The following is a 17,840-nucleotide window of genomic DNA, read 5'->3' on the forward strand; positions in this document are numbered from 1 at the left end:
CTACAAATATATAATAACCGGTTATTGAATGAGGAGTTTGACTGGGACAGGGAAGGTTTGGAGCCAGCAGATCCAGTTGTTAGAATGACTATATTTGTAGTCGCCACGCTGTCAGTGCAAAATTTAAGTCGTGTGTGTGTGTGTGTGTGTGTGTGTGTGTGTGTGTGTGTGTGCAGTTTATAAGCCCAGCTACCCAGCTATGTGAATTGGAACGGTCACTCTAATAAAAATTACGAATATTGGTCTGGTGTTCTCTATTTAAACTTGGCACATAATGAGAAATACAATAATATATATATATATATATATATATATATATATATATATATATATATATATATATCTATCTATCTATCTATATATATAAAATAGCTTTCCATACATCTGACCTAAGTGTGTGTGATAAATGTTGCCTGCACACGATATACGAAGGAGCGGTGACGGTATAACTGACTGCTGATCAGGCCTAAGGTGGGGGGAGGGGAGGGGTGAGAGGCGGGGAAGACTTAAGACAAAGAACGAGAGAGAAGGGGGAGAGGGGGAGAGAAGCAAAGAGAAAGTTATATAAATTTAAAAAGAAAGAGTGAGTGGGAAAAGTAAATTCAGAGAGAGAGAGAGAGAGAGAGAGAGAGACAGCTGGGGGAAGTGAAAAGGTAAGCACTGGAACCCAGAATTGTGCAGCGGACGACACTGGATTACAATGATGGTGAATATTTTCAATTTGAGAATGTAGTTCAATACGGTAATAATTTATTCTAAAAATATAGTCCAAATCTTGGCCGTTGAAAGCGTGTGCGACGACAGTTTAGTCATGTTTACAGGACATGAGAAAATTTGCATCTAATCAGTAACTGGCAGCTGGAGGTGGAGGGTGGGGGAGTTGGGGGCAGAAGGCGGGGTGAGTCTCTACACTGTGGGCAGGGTAGACTTGTTCGCGATTCCCCCCTTCCCTCTGTCCAGGGTAGAGGGGAGAAGGAAGGGGTAACCCCTGAGCAGAAATTAGTACGTGTGACTGTACGTCTACTCTGGTTCCTCAGTGCCACTTTAGGTCTAGCCAGGTCCATCACATTAATTTGGCGTTGTCAGATTGTCGTGTCAGTTTAAGGTAATTTAGGTCCAGTAAGATTAATCACATCCATAGACGCCCAATCAGGTCCCCAGAAGCCCACTGAAGTCATTAATAATATTCAGTTCCTTTACATATATCCAAGATCAGTCAAGTCAGTTCAGGGTGTTTAAGAGGTACACAGGTAAAAAATTACGTCTATCCAAGACCTTGACGCCCGCTCCAATTCAGTCACATCTATGGAGGTTCAGGCGCGTCCAGGAAGAAAGATACAACCATAAAGTGCGCAGATGGTTAGGTCTGTGAGGCGGAGCTAGTATTTCCGGGAGGTGGAAAGATGTGTGGGTGACTGTGTGGGGCATTTTACTGGGGATGCTTTGGGCAGATCTCCCTCTCTCGTGCTTTTACTCCGTGTTTCCGGATCTTCACGTAATCTGTAGATAGGAAAATAGTCACGATGATGATGATGATGATGATGAATGCATATAAAATTTATCCTCATTGCACTGAAATTCACACCTCCAAAATCAGAATTACCAGCATCCCATGACTACTGATCCACACCCACTCTGATGATGTTTTAATTTCCAAAAGTTATCCATTTCAGACTCGGTAACATTCTGTGTTTCCCAGTACAGAAAGTTTGAGATTAGTTAATGGACATGAATCAAGGGCAAGTGCCATCTATGAACTATGAAGTTGACAAAAGTTAAAAATTATCAGAGAATCCGAAAAAAAAAAAAAAAAGTGTGTGTGTGTGTGTGTGTTGACAAAGTAATGACAACAAACTTTTACTAAACTAAATCCTCCAGTCCATGTCTTTCTCTCTAGACATTTTTCCCAATTTACTTACGAGGGTCAAAATTGAGGGAGATGAGGTCCAAGATATGTTCGGGGTTGGCGGTGTCTAGTATAAGGCTAAACGGTGGGCCGTGTCCCTGTGCCCAAACGTCCGGATCAGTGAGCTTAAGGACACCCAGGAGGGTGGGCTGGCTGTTCTCGGTGACGTGTAGCAGGGTGGGTGGCAGCAGGGTAGGAGGACAGTCATTGACGTCCATCACGTTGATGGTGAGAGTTGCCGTGGCTGACAGAGATGGTACACCACGGTCCACTGCAATCACTCGCGCCTCACCCTTTTCGCCACCATCAGCCTCACGATCTAGTCCTGCATGCAGCCGTACTCTGCCCGCAGCATCCACAGTCAGGGCGCCCCATCCGCCTTCCATTCGGTACTCCACGCTACCTTTACCGCCCTATGGGAAGAGTATTCACCAACAACACTGAGATTAGAGACGGGGTTTCAATACTGATGAAAAAACAGTTGCTGAACTGTGCAATTGTGTAAGAAGTGAGTGCACGAATGATGTGTAGGATAACATTAGGGTGGTGGTTTGTTGTGTGTATGGACTAGGTCTTTTTCATGCAAAGTAAAGAAAGAAAGAAAAAAAAAGAACCAAAGCTGAAAGCCAGAATGCGTTGCCTTTCTCATGAAAAATCAAGAGCTGGTCAGTTCATGATCCCTGGACAAGTTGGGTCTTGAAGACTTGATGTCATAGGCTGAGGGATGTACAAACTAAGGAAGACTGGACAGTTCCAGAGTTGTCCAGTTTCATATTGTGAATGGCTAACAGTGTCGGTTAACTCTGGCATTGGGAGTTAGGCAGAGTAGGGGTGAGCATGTATCGTTAAACGGATGCTGTGAACCGGCAGCATGGATGCATGCAGATATTTAAGTGACCACCGACACAGCGATAGCAGAGGAAGAGGGATACAAAACTGTAGCAAAAAGAAAGAGGTGAAAGGCAGACAATAATAGGTGTGGGGTTAATGAGACGAAAATCCTTTGACTCCATCCCGTTTGAATGAGCTGTATGTGATCAGGTTCTCCCTTCCATCCCCCACCACACTCACAATGAGAACTGTACTTTCCGGCAAATAACGCCCCTGTATAGAGTCAACAACTGTTTAGTGCGTTAAAAAAGTGGGTTTTGCATGTAAAGTAATCTGTAATCTCTTCATGTTAGGTCCCAAGAGAATGAAACCCCAAGGAGAGGTTTTAAGGTGCTGGTTAATCTTTTAGTATAAACGTCTTTCCTCTCTCTCTCTCTCTCTCTCTCTCTCTCTCTCTCTCGTTCCAGCACATAACACATGCGTTGACTGGATACATGGTCAGGACAAAGTCACTGTGGAGTATCAGTTGGCTATATTACAGTTACTGATATCGATTTTACTGATAGGATACTATACTCAGTTTTTTTTTTTTATTGAGGCGAAGATGCACTTGATCGGTTGGTGACAACTGGCTGAATGCAACATGTCCGAATAGCATTTACTAACCCAAATTTCTTCATCAGATATATGTTGTCAATTAATAATAAAGAGATTACGAAGTAATGTTGCATTAAGCCAATCATCACCAATCTGTCAAGTGCATCTTCGCCTCAATAAAAAGAACTGAGTATAGCTCTGGAATTGCTGTAAACACTCCTGGGTATCCTCGAGGCACTGGAAGACTATGGTTCTGACATTTGATGGTTTGTTGCATAAAGCTGTACAGTATAATCAAGCATGTGGTGAGGACATAGAAGTCTTGGAGAGATTCATTTATCCTGATTTTGTGATTCTTAGCAATGGTAGGTCAGATAGTGAGATCTCCCGCCGCACTGATTAGACTTATGGAGTTATGGAATGGCTCAGTTCGATTATTTGGCATTGTAAGTCTTTGTAAAAGGACGAATTTTCACGTCTTCAAGCTAATGGTGCTCTCTTTCTTACTTAATGGTTGTGAGACATTGGGCATCAGTCTAATTCCTTTGGTGATAAGTGCTTCCACAGGATCGTAGGGTATCAGTGATAATTATGACTGAGTGTTGGAAGCGGTCGGTTTGGGAGACCAAGTGAAAGTATTTTACTTGTATCATTCATAACGTCACCTTCAGATAATAGGTATGTGGCATGTTTCCCTGAGGCTGCATTCACACTATCTGGTTTCTCACCATGGCTGTTCAGGGCACGGTGCTGTGAACTGCAGTCGTCTGAAGATTCATATGAGTATGTAGGTCTTCACACTGCACAGTCACGATGAATCTGCCGCCATGGAGCCGGATGCACAGTCGAGTGAACTTGTTTATGTCTGGCTTCATGCTACACGGCAGCCTGCTGCGTCTATGCACGACTGCTACTAATTCCTGTACTTGACCTTGTGTGTCTGTCTATCTATATACTTAGGCTGCTTCCCCCCAGAAAAGAAGGGGTAGCTGAGATGAGATGATACACTCCCAATTTACTCATTCAAACAAACACATTTACTCGTATCTTAGCCCCATGGGGAGAAGGGACAGACCGTTACCGCACCACACTACATGAGAGTCAACTGTGTAGTGTAATCAGCGACATCTGCAACAGGGTCCGACAGCTGAGCTGGTTTGCCTGTTACATCATAATGGACCCATCCCCTTACCCACACTTGACCTGATCAGCTGATCAAACCAAATACGGGAGAATATCCTCTCGGGCCGTGTCACAATTTATTCATTCACAATTTCTCTCCAGTCATTCTCTATCACGCTCAGCCACTCTTCCTTGCTCTACAGACATCCCATTCAGATCTAATGCTCTCTTCACACTGTCCATCCATCCTATTCTTGGTCTTCCTCTCAGCTTTACACCTCTCCTATCTGATCCAGTTATATTTTTCACCAGTCACTCTTCATCTATTCTCTCCATATACCCAAACCATCGCAACATTCTCTGCTCAGCTCGATCAGCCATCTCCCACATAACTCCAGTTCTCCTTTGCACTTCATTTCTCACTCGATCCATATATGTCACTCCACACATACTCCTCAGACACCTCACCTCCACTACATTCAAACTCTTCCTCTCTGCTACACCCATATTCCATGTTTCAGCCCCATATAATGCAGTCGGTACCACTACACCCTCATACAGCCTTCTCTGTACATCCATTCTAAGCGAACGACATCCAAACACTTTTTTCACATCTCCCAGCACCTTTCCCACTTCATTCATTCTAAACTTCACCTCTACATCTATTCTTCCATCCACAGCAACATGTGACACTAAATACTTAACCTTTCATGGTCAAGGAATACCAAGTTACACGGAAGGCCGATGGGGTCCCTGCTGACCCCAAAGCTTAATGGTGTATTTCTGCCATATTCATAAAGTTATATCTACTAAACTTTGTACATACGTTGCCCAGAACACGGCATGTGGAACCAACCCACCAAGTGTCTCCCTTTTTTTTTTCATAATTATTTTAACAAAACTTATTCATTTTATCACAATTTTATTAAAGTCTGAGTGTGGAAGTACTGATTCTAAACTTATTTGAATGTCTGATTGTCAGTATTCTTGGAACAAGTTCTCAAAATAATAACAAGTTCTTGTGTAAAGTAAATCATCATGATCATAAAATTAAACTATCCCTACAATGTTCAAATTTGGTACAACAATTTCTTGTTTTATCCTCTTGATGAGCATCTTCTGTATTACTACCACCACTTGCATTTTCAGAATTATCATCAGCACTCACAGGAGACTCAATACTACTCACACTAATTTCACTGTCCAATCGTTCAAGCACTTCATAATCATCAGCGTCGGATACAGATAAATCACCATCTGAATAATTTTCTTCTTCTTGGTCACCTTCTGCCACCGCCATTGAGGCATAAAACTTTGCTGCTGGTATTGACATTGTCCTAATGTTTATAATCTGAAATATCTGAAAAAATGATATGAAAAAAATTAGTCACACGAAAGGCCAGGTAGGGTCCTGATGGACCCCACTGACATTTATTGCAATGTCATTCCTTAATCGTGTGAGATTTTTTGCTCAAATGTTATGAGGATATAAAATAACCATCTACAATAAAAGTCATGAGAGGCCAGGCTGTGAAAGTAAAAAATGGCTTAATGGCAACATTTTAAAAACATGCTGGGGTCTGCAGGGACCCCATTTGCCCACGAAGGGTTAAAACACTCTACCTCCTTAAGCAATTCATCATTCAAAACTACATTCATTCTCCTTCCATCTACCAATCTCGTACACTTCATCATTTTACTCATATTCTCATTTACTTTCAATTTCCTCCTTTCACACCCCCTTCCAAACTCCTCTACCAACTGTCTCAATCTCCTCTGAATCAGCCACCAGTGCAGTATCATCCACAAACAGCAGCTGATTCAGATCCCGCTCTCTACCATCAGCATTCACCAGACTCAAACCTCCGTCTAACACTCTCGCATTCACCTCCCTTACAACACCATTCATATAAATATTAAACAACCAAGGCGACATCACACATCCCTGCTGCAGCCCCACTCTCACGGGAAACCAATCACTCACAGTATTTCCTACTCTTACACAAGCTCTGTTATCTACATAAAACCTTTGCACTCTTTCAACACCCTACCACATAGTCCATTAAATCTCAAAACAGACCTCAAAGCCTCCCAACAATTCTATAATACGCTTTCTCTAAATTCATGAACGCCCGAAACACATCTTTATCTTTCACCAAATACCTTGTTGGTATGCGTGTGAAAATCTGCACTGAAATGACTAATTTTATATTAGTATGGGAACTCATGATACAGGCGTATATCATCTAATATCTCTCGTTGAGCAGAAGCCAGTGTTATGGGACAAGAGCCTACGTGATTCGAAAATAATTAGCAAATTTCATGTCATTATTTCTTAGTTCTTCAAACATTGTTGCAAATGCTCCCACTGTGTCTCTGTTCATTGATTAGGTGTATCCAAGGGACCCTGCACTCTTGCCTATGCTATTTACATAAATATACAACATAAAGGGCTTTCAGACACTATCTGCTATCCATCGCCTTCCGTTTCTGGGTACACACAAAACTAGAGTAGGTTGAACCGTGTCTATGCAAGGTGCGACCTGTTGCCCTCACAGCAGGGAGCCGAGACACTTCCGGCGCCGTGGGTAGCCACGGTTATGTTGAGGAACCGGGTGGTGTGAAAGCACTCTACTGTAATGCCGATCTTACCCATATCTAAGAGAATTAACCTGGATTGGATGAGACTTGAAGGAAGCTTGTATGCTCATGAGTCATGACTAGAGTAAGTCAATCATTTCTGTTGGGATTTACATGGGGGTGATGAGGTGCTACGCTGCTGGCACAGGGAAACTCTTAGGCGGAATAAAAAAAAAAAAAAAAAAAAGAGTGAGGCTATGCACTGCTGTGGTGAGTGAGTGGAATGTTTTCTGCATTAGAGAGTAGCATAACAGACACACTGAACTGGTATGGTTGTTTAGAGGGACAGGATGATGAAAATAATTATATATAAAAATGTACAACCCGAATGCAAAGTGATCGAGATGAAAGGAAAAGCCAAGGAGGAGGATGAAGGATGGTGTGAAAAAGATTATATATTGCTGAGGCCTAAGCATCCAGAAGGATGGAAGGCATGTATGAAGTACAGTAAGTTAACCGGAATGAAGTGGTATGTGGTAGAGGATGTATAACAGGCACTGATGTATAACAGGCAAAAATGTAATCGATCACAGGAAATATAGTTGGAAATAGATGGCAGGATGTGAAAAAATTTCATTGTGCTTTATGTAGCAAAGTTTGGGCTGGTGACGACTGAACAAAAAGCCGACTGGAATGCGTGGAGTTTTGCTACTTGGGAGATACTGAGTCCAGAAGGAGGGGCAGAGGCTAGTTTCAGTGCTAGAATGAGAAATGCAAGGGAAAACTTTGGAGATCAGTTGCCTCTCCTTATTATAAAGGGGCTCCCATTTAACAAGATGAGCATTATAAAAGATGTGTGAAAAGTGTTACGACGTACAGGAGCGATACTTGGCTATTAAAAAACGGGGACACATGCAGACTAAGATACAAATGAAAATGCTGAGATGGATGAGTAGGGTGTCACTGAATGATAAAAATGAGAATACAGTAATGTGCTCTGAAAAAGACTTGGCATAAGGATATTAGAATATAGACGTGGAACTGTAGGTTAAGATGGCTGGGAAATGTTGAGAGGAAGGGGCAGTGTAACTGATTAGGGACAATCACAGTTGTGAGTGTGGCGGAAAGAATGCCCAGGGGTAGACCAAGGAAGACTTTGGATGAGGTCCTGTGAGGGAACCTGCGGGATATGAGTTTGAGAGGAAATTGGTCAAGATCGTGACATGTGGGGAGCTGCAGTTAAACAAAAAGACCTACACATTCTAGCATTTGAGAAGGGAATAGGTTCAAGACTGTGACATATGGAGTGATGCAATTAAACAAAAAGACCCACACATTCTGGCATGGACCACAGTCTTTAAATGTAACCTAATGTTTTTCAAATTATACACTTTAATGATACTGCAGATTATATGTTCTAGTTCAGTCTCGAGTTTCCTTTTGAGAATCATGAGAGACGTATGCCTAACATATGACCAATATAAACTGGTATATACTGATGTGGTATAGGCCTTGGAATTCACCGGCAGTGGACATCTCATAAGTTTCAGGAAAGAAATTTTGATAATGACCTACAGCTCATTAAGGTGTAAATACATTATCATTGTTCTAATAGGGCACATCTACATTATTCTGAATCTAACAGATAAATTCTGGGGTCCTCCCCCGCCCACGAGACAATGGATTTGCCTGGCCGCTTGAACGAGACTGCCTGCTGCATACTCCCCTTGACTCTTGTACTTGATATAGCGAAGTGTTCCTGCATCTCTCGTGTGCATTCTGCACTGTATGTACTTTATTTCCTGTGCTGTGATTTTTATTAACAAAATGTCATCTGAGGTGTCAAGTGTACAGAAGTTTGAGGTGATTGCCAAATTAGGAAATTTAGTCTACCTCCCACTCCTAGTCCTTTTCCTTCACATCCATGGATCATAAAGGAACACAATAAAACAAGGGCATCATAGTAAATTAAATAAAAATGGGGAATACAAGAACATTGTATCCCTTCACACATTAATTAGTTGCCCTAGACGAAAGTTTACTAAAGTGTAAACAGGCGAAAATGGGTCTTGTGTGCCTGACGTCAGGGATATTTTTGCTCCCTCTCTCTCTCTCTCTCTCTCTCTCTTTCTCTTATGATTTGTAAATCATCTCATTATAAATCAACGTGTGAAGGATGTGCATGTTGTCATTTATTTTTCAATCCAGTGGAGCAGGATGGTATAATTTTCTGTAGCGCGCCCTGTACGTTTCGCGAGATCCAGCCTGTGTGTGTGTGTGTGTGTGTGTGTGTGTGTGTGTGTGTGTGTGTGTGTGTGTGTGTGTGTGTGTGTGTGTGTGTGTGTGTGTGTGTGTGTGTGTGTGTGTGTGTGTGTGTGTGTGTGTGTGTCATATATAGAGCAGGACTCACCATGTCAGGGTCGTAAGCGGTGATGGTGGCCAGGATGGTGCCGGGTTGTGCGTCCTCCATCACTGTGACCTGGGCGTGCTGGAGGGAGAACACAGGCGGGTTGTCGTTTACGTCCCTCAGCCTGACCTTCACCCACGCCGCGTCCACGTGGCTCACCTCACGCCACCCACCCTCGCCCTGGGGGACACCACACCACGTCACGTCATACTGAAAAGCTGAAGCGCCTGTGACCACTACTGACACTAGCTAATTAAGGCTGAATATTACCAAAGAAAGTTTTATTATGTGTAGGCTACTTAAATCGCCAATCTTAAGAAAAATAGACTTCCCGGCATAATTTGTTATGAAGGTGTAATGTTATTCTAAAAGCACTAACATGAATCACTGCCTTAGCTGTATAAGCCGGCAGCGGCAACTGATGGTTTAAGTCCAGCTGTACCAACAACTGCCTTTTCCGAGTGAATTTTAAGAAAAGAAAATATAGGACTAAACGCTGAGAGCCTGCAACGATTTTCTCTTCTAAAAATATCTGAGGAGAAGTCAATCAATCTATCTATCTATAGCTCGACGCCCTAATTCCGCAAAAGGTGGCCGCAGACAAAACGCCTCCAAGTCGCTCTGTCACCCTCCCCCCAACTCACTCCCCCCTCCCTCATATACCTCCAACTCCATCCCTCCACCTCATCCTCGGTCTTCCCCTCCCTTTCCCTCCCTCCACCTCACCTACATACACCCTCTTAGTCAGTCTTTCATTCTCCATTTTCTCCACATGTCCAAACCACCTCAGTGTATTTCTCCTAATCTTCTCAACCACATCCACTTCCACTCCACAACGTTCCTTCACTTCGTCATTCGTCCCTCCATGTCACTCCACATGCTCCTCTCAAGTAACTCATTTCCACTACTCTCACTCTTGACTTATTCCCCTCTAGCAAGGTCCATGCCTCGCTTCCATACGTCAGGGTAGGGATCACAGTACTATCATGCAGTGACTTCTTAACTTCCATACTCACCTCCCTATTTCTCATTACTGCTTTCAGTGAACCAACAACCTTCCTTCCCTGCTGTACCCTTTCACGCACATCATCCCCGAAAGTTCCATCCTTACTCATCACACTACCCAAGTACTTGAATGCACTCACATTCTTCAGATCCTCACCATCCAACCTCACTATGCATTCTGTGACTTCATTCCTCTCAAACACCATAAATTTACTCTTGTTTACATTAACTTTCAGATTCCTCTTCCCACACACTCTCCCAAATTCATTCACCAAACCTTGCAACTCCCATTCATCTTCACTCAACAATACTGTATCATCAGCAAACAGCAGCACTGGAATCTTCCACATCTCACCTTCATTCATTAGAGCCACCCCCACATCCACAGCCCAGCCTTGCACCTCCTTTACAACCCCATCCATGTATATATTAAACAGCCATGGAGACATCACACAACCTTGTTTCAGTCCCACACTGACATCAAAGAACTCACTCAGCTTACCATCCACTCGCACCGTAGCCCTAGCTCCTTCGTACATACTCTTCACAGCACTCAACAATTTCCCCTCCACTCCATTTATTCTTAATACCTTCCACATACCTTGCCTATCTATTCTGTCATAAGCCTTCTCCAAGTCCATGAAGGCAACATACACTTTCTTTCCCTTCTCTAAATACTTCTCTACTAAACATCTTAGATCAAATATCTGATCTACACACCCTTTTCCCTTCCTAAATCCCCTTGTTCTTCTCCAACTAGCTCCTCTGTCATAATGCCTAACGCTATCAATAAGTATTCTACCATATATTTTTTCCAGACACACTAAGAATGCAAATACCCCTATGGTTACCACATACTTCTCTCTCCCCTTTTCCTTTGTATAAAGGACTAATTATACCTGATTTCCAGTCCTCTGGAACCCATCCCTCTTCCCAAGCCAAACTACACAACTTCCATATCCACTCCACAGCAATCTCACCCCCATACTTCAGCATTTCACCACACACCCCATCAATTCCTGGGACCTTTCTCATCTTGATCTTCTTCATTGCTTCCACTACTTCTGACCTACTGATCTCTTCCTTCCTTCTCTCACTTCTTCTTTTCCCAGCCATTCCCCAACCACTTATACTCGCACTGCTCTCACTCTCTACATTCAACAAATCCTCAAAGTGTTCCTTCCATCTCCTCAATTTCTCTCTCTTCTCCACCAACAATCTATTATTCCTATCTTTCACTCCCCTACTATTTCCCGTTTCACACTGCCTTACTTTCTTTACCTCCTTCCAAAACAATTTCTTACTCTCCCTCCATTTCACACTCAGATTCCTCCCAAACTCTTCATCCACTTTCTTCTTACTCTCCTTCACCAGTCTCTTAACCTCCCTTCTCCTGTTCATATATACCTCTCTCTTCTCTCTCTCATCTTCTTCCCTACCTCTACTCTCCAACCATTCACCATATGCCTTCTTCTTTTGTTCCACAGCTCATTTCACCTCATCATTCCACCATGCTGTCCCTTGCACGCCCCTGCATCTCCTCCTTACTCCACAAACCACCTCACATGCTGCGCCTATCTCTTCCGTGAATATCTTACATACGTCTTCCACCCCTTCCATCTGCTCTAACTCAAACCTTCCCAATCTTTCTTCCACAATGCTCTTATACTCTGCCATTTTCTCACTGTCTTGCAACTTCTCCACTCTTCTCACAGCAGCTGTTTCCTCCTGTCTTCCCCTTCGCCTCCTCAACCAATTTTTTTGCAGCTTTACCTTGGCCATCACTAAGTGATGGTCCGAGACTCCATTCCCCCACCCTCTCCACACTCTTGCATCCAACACTTGTCTTCTCATTCGCTCATCCACATGTCATAAAGACTTTGTAGTTACTTGTAGAGAAGTATATTTTAGACTTGTGGTCGAGCGGCTTTTATATCTTGTAGTAGTTTCCCCACCAGATGTCATGTAGTGACGGGAGAGGTAAAGAATAATATGGGACTATTTTTATTTGTCTTGGAGATATTAAACAGGTCTCTCCCACGGGAAGAGTATAAGTCCCGGGTAGCTACCTCCCTGTCTCGCTATCTCTCTCTCTTTCTATTCTAAGGCTAATCTCCGTCTCGACCTCTCTCTAGGGTCGCTTGTCTCCTTCTACCCTCTCTTTCCTAAAATCTGGTGTAGCATGGGTGTGTCACGTGTGTTCCTCGTGGATCTTTGTTCACGAGAGGACTGCTGACAGCTAACTGCATCATCTCCTTACTGGCCGCTGTCGTCAGCTTTCCTCAGTGTTAAGAGTGTGTAAGCATGCTTAGCACTGCTCGATTCTCGCAGACACAACACCTTCTCATCACTTGACTTCCTGCTTCTATCTGTCTCTCTATCTATCTATTTATCTATCTATCTAGTATGATTTGCAATTATAATATGGAGACCTACCACATTGCTCGGCCGCGCAAAAATGGCGTACCATCGACATTTAATAGTTATAACATATTAATACATACTACATACACATTATAATGAACTTATAAGCTAATTAAGTGAAATACATAATATTGTAAAGTAACATAATTGTATGAATATTGTATACATATATTATTCATAGTAAATAGTGATTATTCAGTAATATTACATTTTAAATAAGTTGTATACATATTTGAATAAATGCATTAAAGTAAATTATTTAACTGTAATATTACTGATGTCATCTCAGCACATGGTGACGTCGGCTTCCCACACTGGTAGCTGTGGTGAGTGAATGAGTAGTGATGAGTAACTTGAGTGAAGACGAGTGAGTAAGATGAGTTGTGAGTCGTGTCTCACTCTTCGTTTGTTTGTTCCGTTTTTCTATGTGGAAGTTTTCTCGGTCCTTTTCTCTAGTGATTTACTCGTTGTGGGATGAAGACTGCCGCTACTTGTAGGTGCGTGTAGAAGATTATACAGACGACGTAGAGTTGTTAATTGTAGCTGATTGTAGATGGCTGTAGTTGATTGTAGATGGCTGTAGACTGTAGACTATTTGCACTGTAGACTGTATTTTGTAGGATTCAATGTAGAACTGAAGCTAATCTTGTAGTCTCGGTTGCTTTTGTAGAAATTTGCTTTTAACTCGGAGACGATGTCCGCAGATTTGCTGGTTTGTCGTTAAGCTACTTGCAAGGCGTCGAGTGATCTCTTGACCTCTGCATCAGCGTAATGATCTGGGAGACGGAGGGGGCTGGATGGAGAGAATACTGTCAGGGAGCTGATGTTGTTGGTTGTTTTCAATCTTGATATTTTGTAGTAATTTAATGTTGATTCGTAGACGAGGTTCGTATACGTTCGCTGCTACCAAATGTCATAAAGACTTTGTAGTTACTTGTAGAGAAGTATATTTTAGACTTGTGGTCGAGCAGCTTTTATATCTTGTAGTAGTTTCCCCACCAGATGTCATGTAGTGACGGGAGAGGTAAAGAATAATATGGGACTATTTTTATTTGTCTTGGAGATATTAAACAGGTCTCTCCCATGGGAAGAGTATAAGTCCCGGGTAGCTACCTCCCTGTCTCGCTATCTCTCTCTCTTTCTATTCTAAGGCTAATCTCTGTCTCGACCTCTCTCTAGGGTCGCTTGTCTCCTTCTACCCTCTCTTTCCTAAAATCTGGTGTAGCATGGGTGTGTCACGTGTGTTCCTCGTGGATCTTTGTTCACGAGAGGACTGCTGACAGCTAACTGCATCATCTCCTTACTGGCCGCTGTCGTCAGCTTTCCTCAGTGTTAAGAGTGTGTAAGCATGCTTAGCACTGCTCGATTCTCGCAGACACAACACCTTCTCATCATTTGACTTCCTGTTTCTATCTGTCTCTCTATCTATCTATTTATCTATCTATCTATTATGATTTGCAATTATAATATGGAGACCTACCACACATACACATGTAGTCTAATCACTGCCTTTTGTTCCACAAGTTCACCATCCATCCTCCTCATGACTCTCCATGTATACCTGTGAAGCATCTTATGCCGAAAGTAGGTGTTGGCTATTGCCAACCCCTTACCAGCACAGATGTCCACCAAAGCACCACCATTCCCATCTACTTCAGCTGGCACACCCCACTAACCAACCACTCCATCCATTCGTACATTCCCGACTTTGCCATTCATGTCTCTAATCAAAAGCAATCTCGCGCTCCTCTCAAACTTGTCCATACATGCTTCTACACTCGCCCAAAACTCATCTTTCACTCTTACCACTCGGTCCTCTGTCGGAGCATAAGCACATACATTCGCCCACTCTTGTATACCTACTTTCATCCTCACCCATACAATCCTTGCACCCATTGTTTCATACTCTGTTACAGTATCCTTCCACTTCTTGCTTATCATCAGACATACTCCCTCTCTTGCCCTCTCAATCTCATTAACTCCCGCACATATATCTAAACCATATTCCCATTCTCTCACCCTTTCACCTTTCCATTTAGTTTCAGTCAGTCCACATACGTCCACTCTTGCATCCTTAAGCACCTGAACAATCTCTTTCTCTCTTTCACTTTATCATTCACTCCTCTCACATTCCATGTCCCCACCCTCAGAAGGTCCTTTGTCCGTTCCTTAGTCGTCAAAGTATGGTCCCTCCTGGTCCAAGGAAAAGTCACATTAAGGAAAAAATATAATCCATTTGATTCATATCAACAGTACATCTGTCAGTCTAACTATAGCCAAATGCCTTAATCCCGGAGGGGGTGGCCACGACCAAACCACTCTGTAGCTCTGCACCATCAGGCTTTCTCTCTTCATCACACCAGTCTCACACATATACTTTTCCACTCCATGCTTCCACTTCATCCTCAGTCTCCCTCTCCCTTTCATCCCTTCACAGCATTCACACTCTCCTAGTCAATATCTCTCCTTTCACTCCATATGGTCTAGCCATCCCGGTAGGCTACTTCTACCAGTAGCTACCGGCACATCCACATCACTACAACGCTCTCGATTTTCCTTAATGCAAAGAAAGTGCCGAAAGCTGGAAGCCTACAGAAAAGTTACTTTTCAGAGAAAAGTTTCCCTCTCAAAAGAAAAAAAAAAAATCATTTTGAGGCGCCTCAATGCATTGCTTAAACGACCGGATGTCATAGCCAGCGGAAAATATAGACTGAGGAGGAGAGTTTCACAGATGACCATTTGCATTAATATATATGAATGACTGAGAACATCGATGAATTCCTGCATCAAAGAGTTGGCTAGAAAAAAGGGCGATTGCAGTGCTAGATGCGTGCTGCATGCCTGCACTCACTGCGGTTGAGGGATGAAAGCAGACATTTTAGAAAAGCAGTGATCATTGAAACAACATTAGGAGGGGGAAAGAGATGCAACAGCACGACAAAGAGAGAGGGGTTGACGGAAGCCAGTAAGAGGAAGGAGATGAGGTGACGAACTTCTGTCCCCACCTTGTTTAGAAGGGCTCTGTGTTTTAACCTTCTCTCAAATTACAGTAGAGAGCGGCACTCGACACAGGGGCGAATAAGGGCCCTCTACAAAGTAACTGTTCAGGGGTAAATAAAAGACAGATCTGTTTCAACACTCTCAATCTCCGGGAAGCTGATTTAGCATGGGATGCACTGTGATTTTCCCGTGACAGGTCCCTAGAGAAAATTGCTCCAGTGTTACTGAGAGATGATGAAAGGCTGAGCTGTATAGCGTAATGTTGAAAATTCAGGGATATTCCTGTGGATGAGTATGGTGGACTGAGACAGAGGATATGGGTTTATGATGCATTAAATATAAGGTTTCTCTAACCCATGTCAGAAAAGATAGTTATGTCAGAAAATATATGTTATACCCTCAGTTTTTTATTTTTTAAATAACTGTTGTGATGGACGTTGCGATAAGCGGGTAGAAAAGTAAAGGATGGAGTCACTGTGTATGAATGAACAAAGAAGTGAACCTCAGAAAAGTATTGATGATTTTGCAGCGGCAAATATTTCACAACGTACTCGAAAAAAGGATGCCCAAAAGCATGAATATAAGGTCAAGAGTGGTGCGACCCCTGATGCCATTCTAAAAGAAAGGCTATGAGAGGAAATGTACTGTACTTCAGAACATTCCTACTGAGGACAGACTCATAGGCTTTGAAAATGCAATACATTAAAGTAGTTGGGCGGTAATCAGAGGACTGGGAACGGATGCCCTTTTTCGAGAAGAGCGGGACGTGGGTAAATATTTTTTATTGGAATGGACAGTTGAAGTTGTCTGAGAAAGGAGAAATGAGTTTGCCTAGGCATGGTGTCACAAGGAAGCACAGGCTTTGAGAACTACAGGACTGACCCTGTCAGGATCTTATGCCTTTCGGGACAGAACGTATAATTACATGTATATTTTCATGAAGAAATTATAATTACATGTATAAGGGAACCTGTAAACCAGGAAATCATTTAATACGCTGGGTGGTAACCTTATAACCGACCGACACGTGTTTTCTACGTGTCAACAAGTGGCTTGGCGGAGGGTCAGTGCCCTTCCAGGGAAAATAACTAAAAATACAAACAAAATGCCTCGGGCCAGGACAGACCAGCAGGCGACGACCAAGGGCTGGATAAAGGACATGGTACAGATTGCAACGAGGAAGAGCGTAAGGGGTGCGAATGATGAGGTGAAAGAGAGATTCTTTAAGTGCTTCAGGGTGCATAAGTGGACATATGTGAATTGACTGAGACTTAATGGCGAGTTGAGAGTGTGAGAGAGTGCGATTATGGATGGAGAATATGCGTGCGAGTAGGTGAGGAGAGGGCTAAAGAGGGTGTATGTATTGTTGTGTACAAGAGCCAGAAGGAGAATATAAGAGTATAGATAATTTGGTTTAAGAATTGTGTGGGTAAGATTGAAAGTGGGAATACAATTGTGGGCGACTGTGTGTGTGTGTATGCACTAATGCAAGATCATGCAAGCAGTGTGAAAGAAGAGTTGTGGGCAAATGTGGATGCATGCATGGAAAAGTTTGAGAGAAATGAGAGAGTGTTTTTGATTGGAGATATGAATGGAAAAGTAGGGAATGTGAAGGTGGATGGAGTAGTTGGTGAGTGGGGTGTGCCTGCAGAAGTGGATGAAAATGGCAGGGCTTTAGTGGACATTTGTGCCGGGAGGGAGTTGGTGATAGCAAATACCCTCTTCAGGCACAAAATGATCCACAGGTATACATGGCGAGCGATGAGAAGGGTGGGTAGTGAACTGAATGAATGGAAGGCAATTAATGATTATGAATGTGTGGATGAGAGAATGAGAAGGTGTGTAATGGATGCAAGAGTTTACAGAGGTTGGGGGAGTGGACTTTCTGACCACCACTTGGTACTGGTGAAAGTCAAGGCTCAAATGCAGTGGGTGAACAGGAGGAGGGAAGGACAGGAGGAAGTAGTC

General features: G+C 42.9%; 1 protein-coding gene across 1 annotated transcript in view; it reads right to left on the minus strand.

Moving 5' to 3' along the window:
* LOC145408089 (putative neural-cadherin 2) overlaps positions 1 to 17,840 on the minus strand; it is a 171,596-nt gene that overhangs the window by 69,499 nt on the left and 84,257 nt on the right. The window contains exons 12-13 of the mRNA XM_080278896.1: positions 9,447 to 9,623; positions 1,920 to 2,319 (exon numbers count right to left, since the gene is read on the minus strand). Of these exons, the coding sequence (XP_080135022.1) occupies positions 1,920 to 2,319; positions 9,447 to 9,623 (577 nt within the window). The remainder of the gene's footprint in view (positions 1 to 1,919; positions 2,320 to 9,446; positions 9,624 to 17,840) is intronic.

This window comes from Coenobita brevimanus, chromosome 75, assembly GCF_032717465.1.
Source record: "Coenobita brevimanus isolate Jiangsu-jjx chromosome 75, ASM3271746v2, whole genome shotgun sequence".
Lineage (NCBI taxonomy): Eukaryota > Metazoa > Arthropoda > Malacostraca > Decapoda > Coenobitidae > Coenobita > Coenobita brevimanus.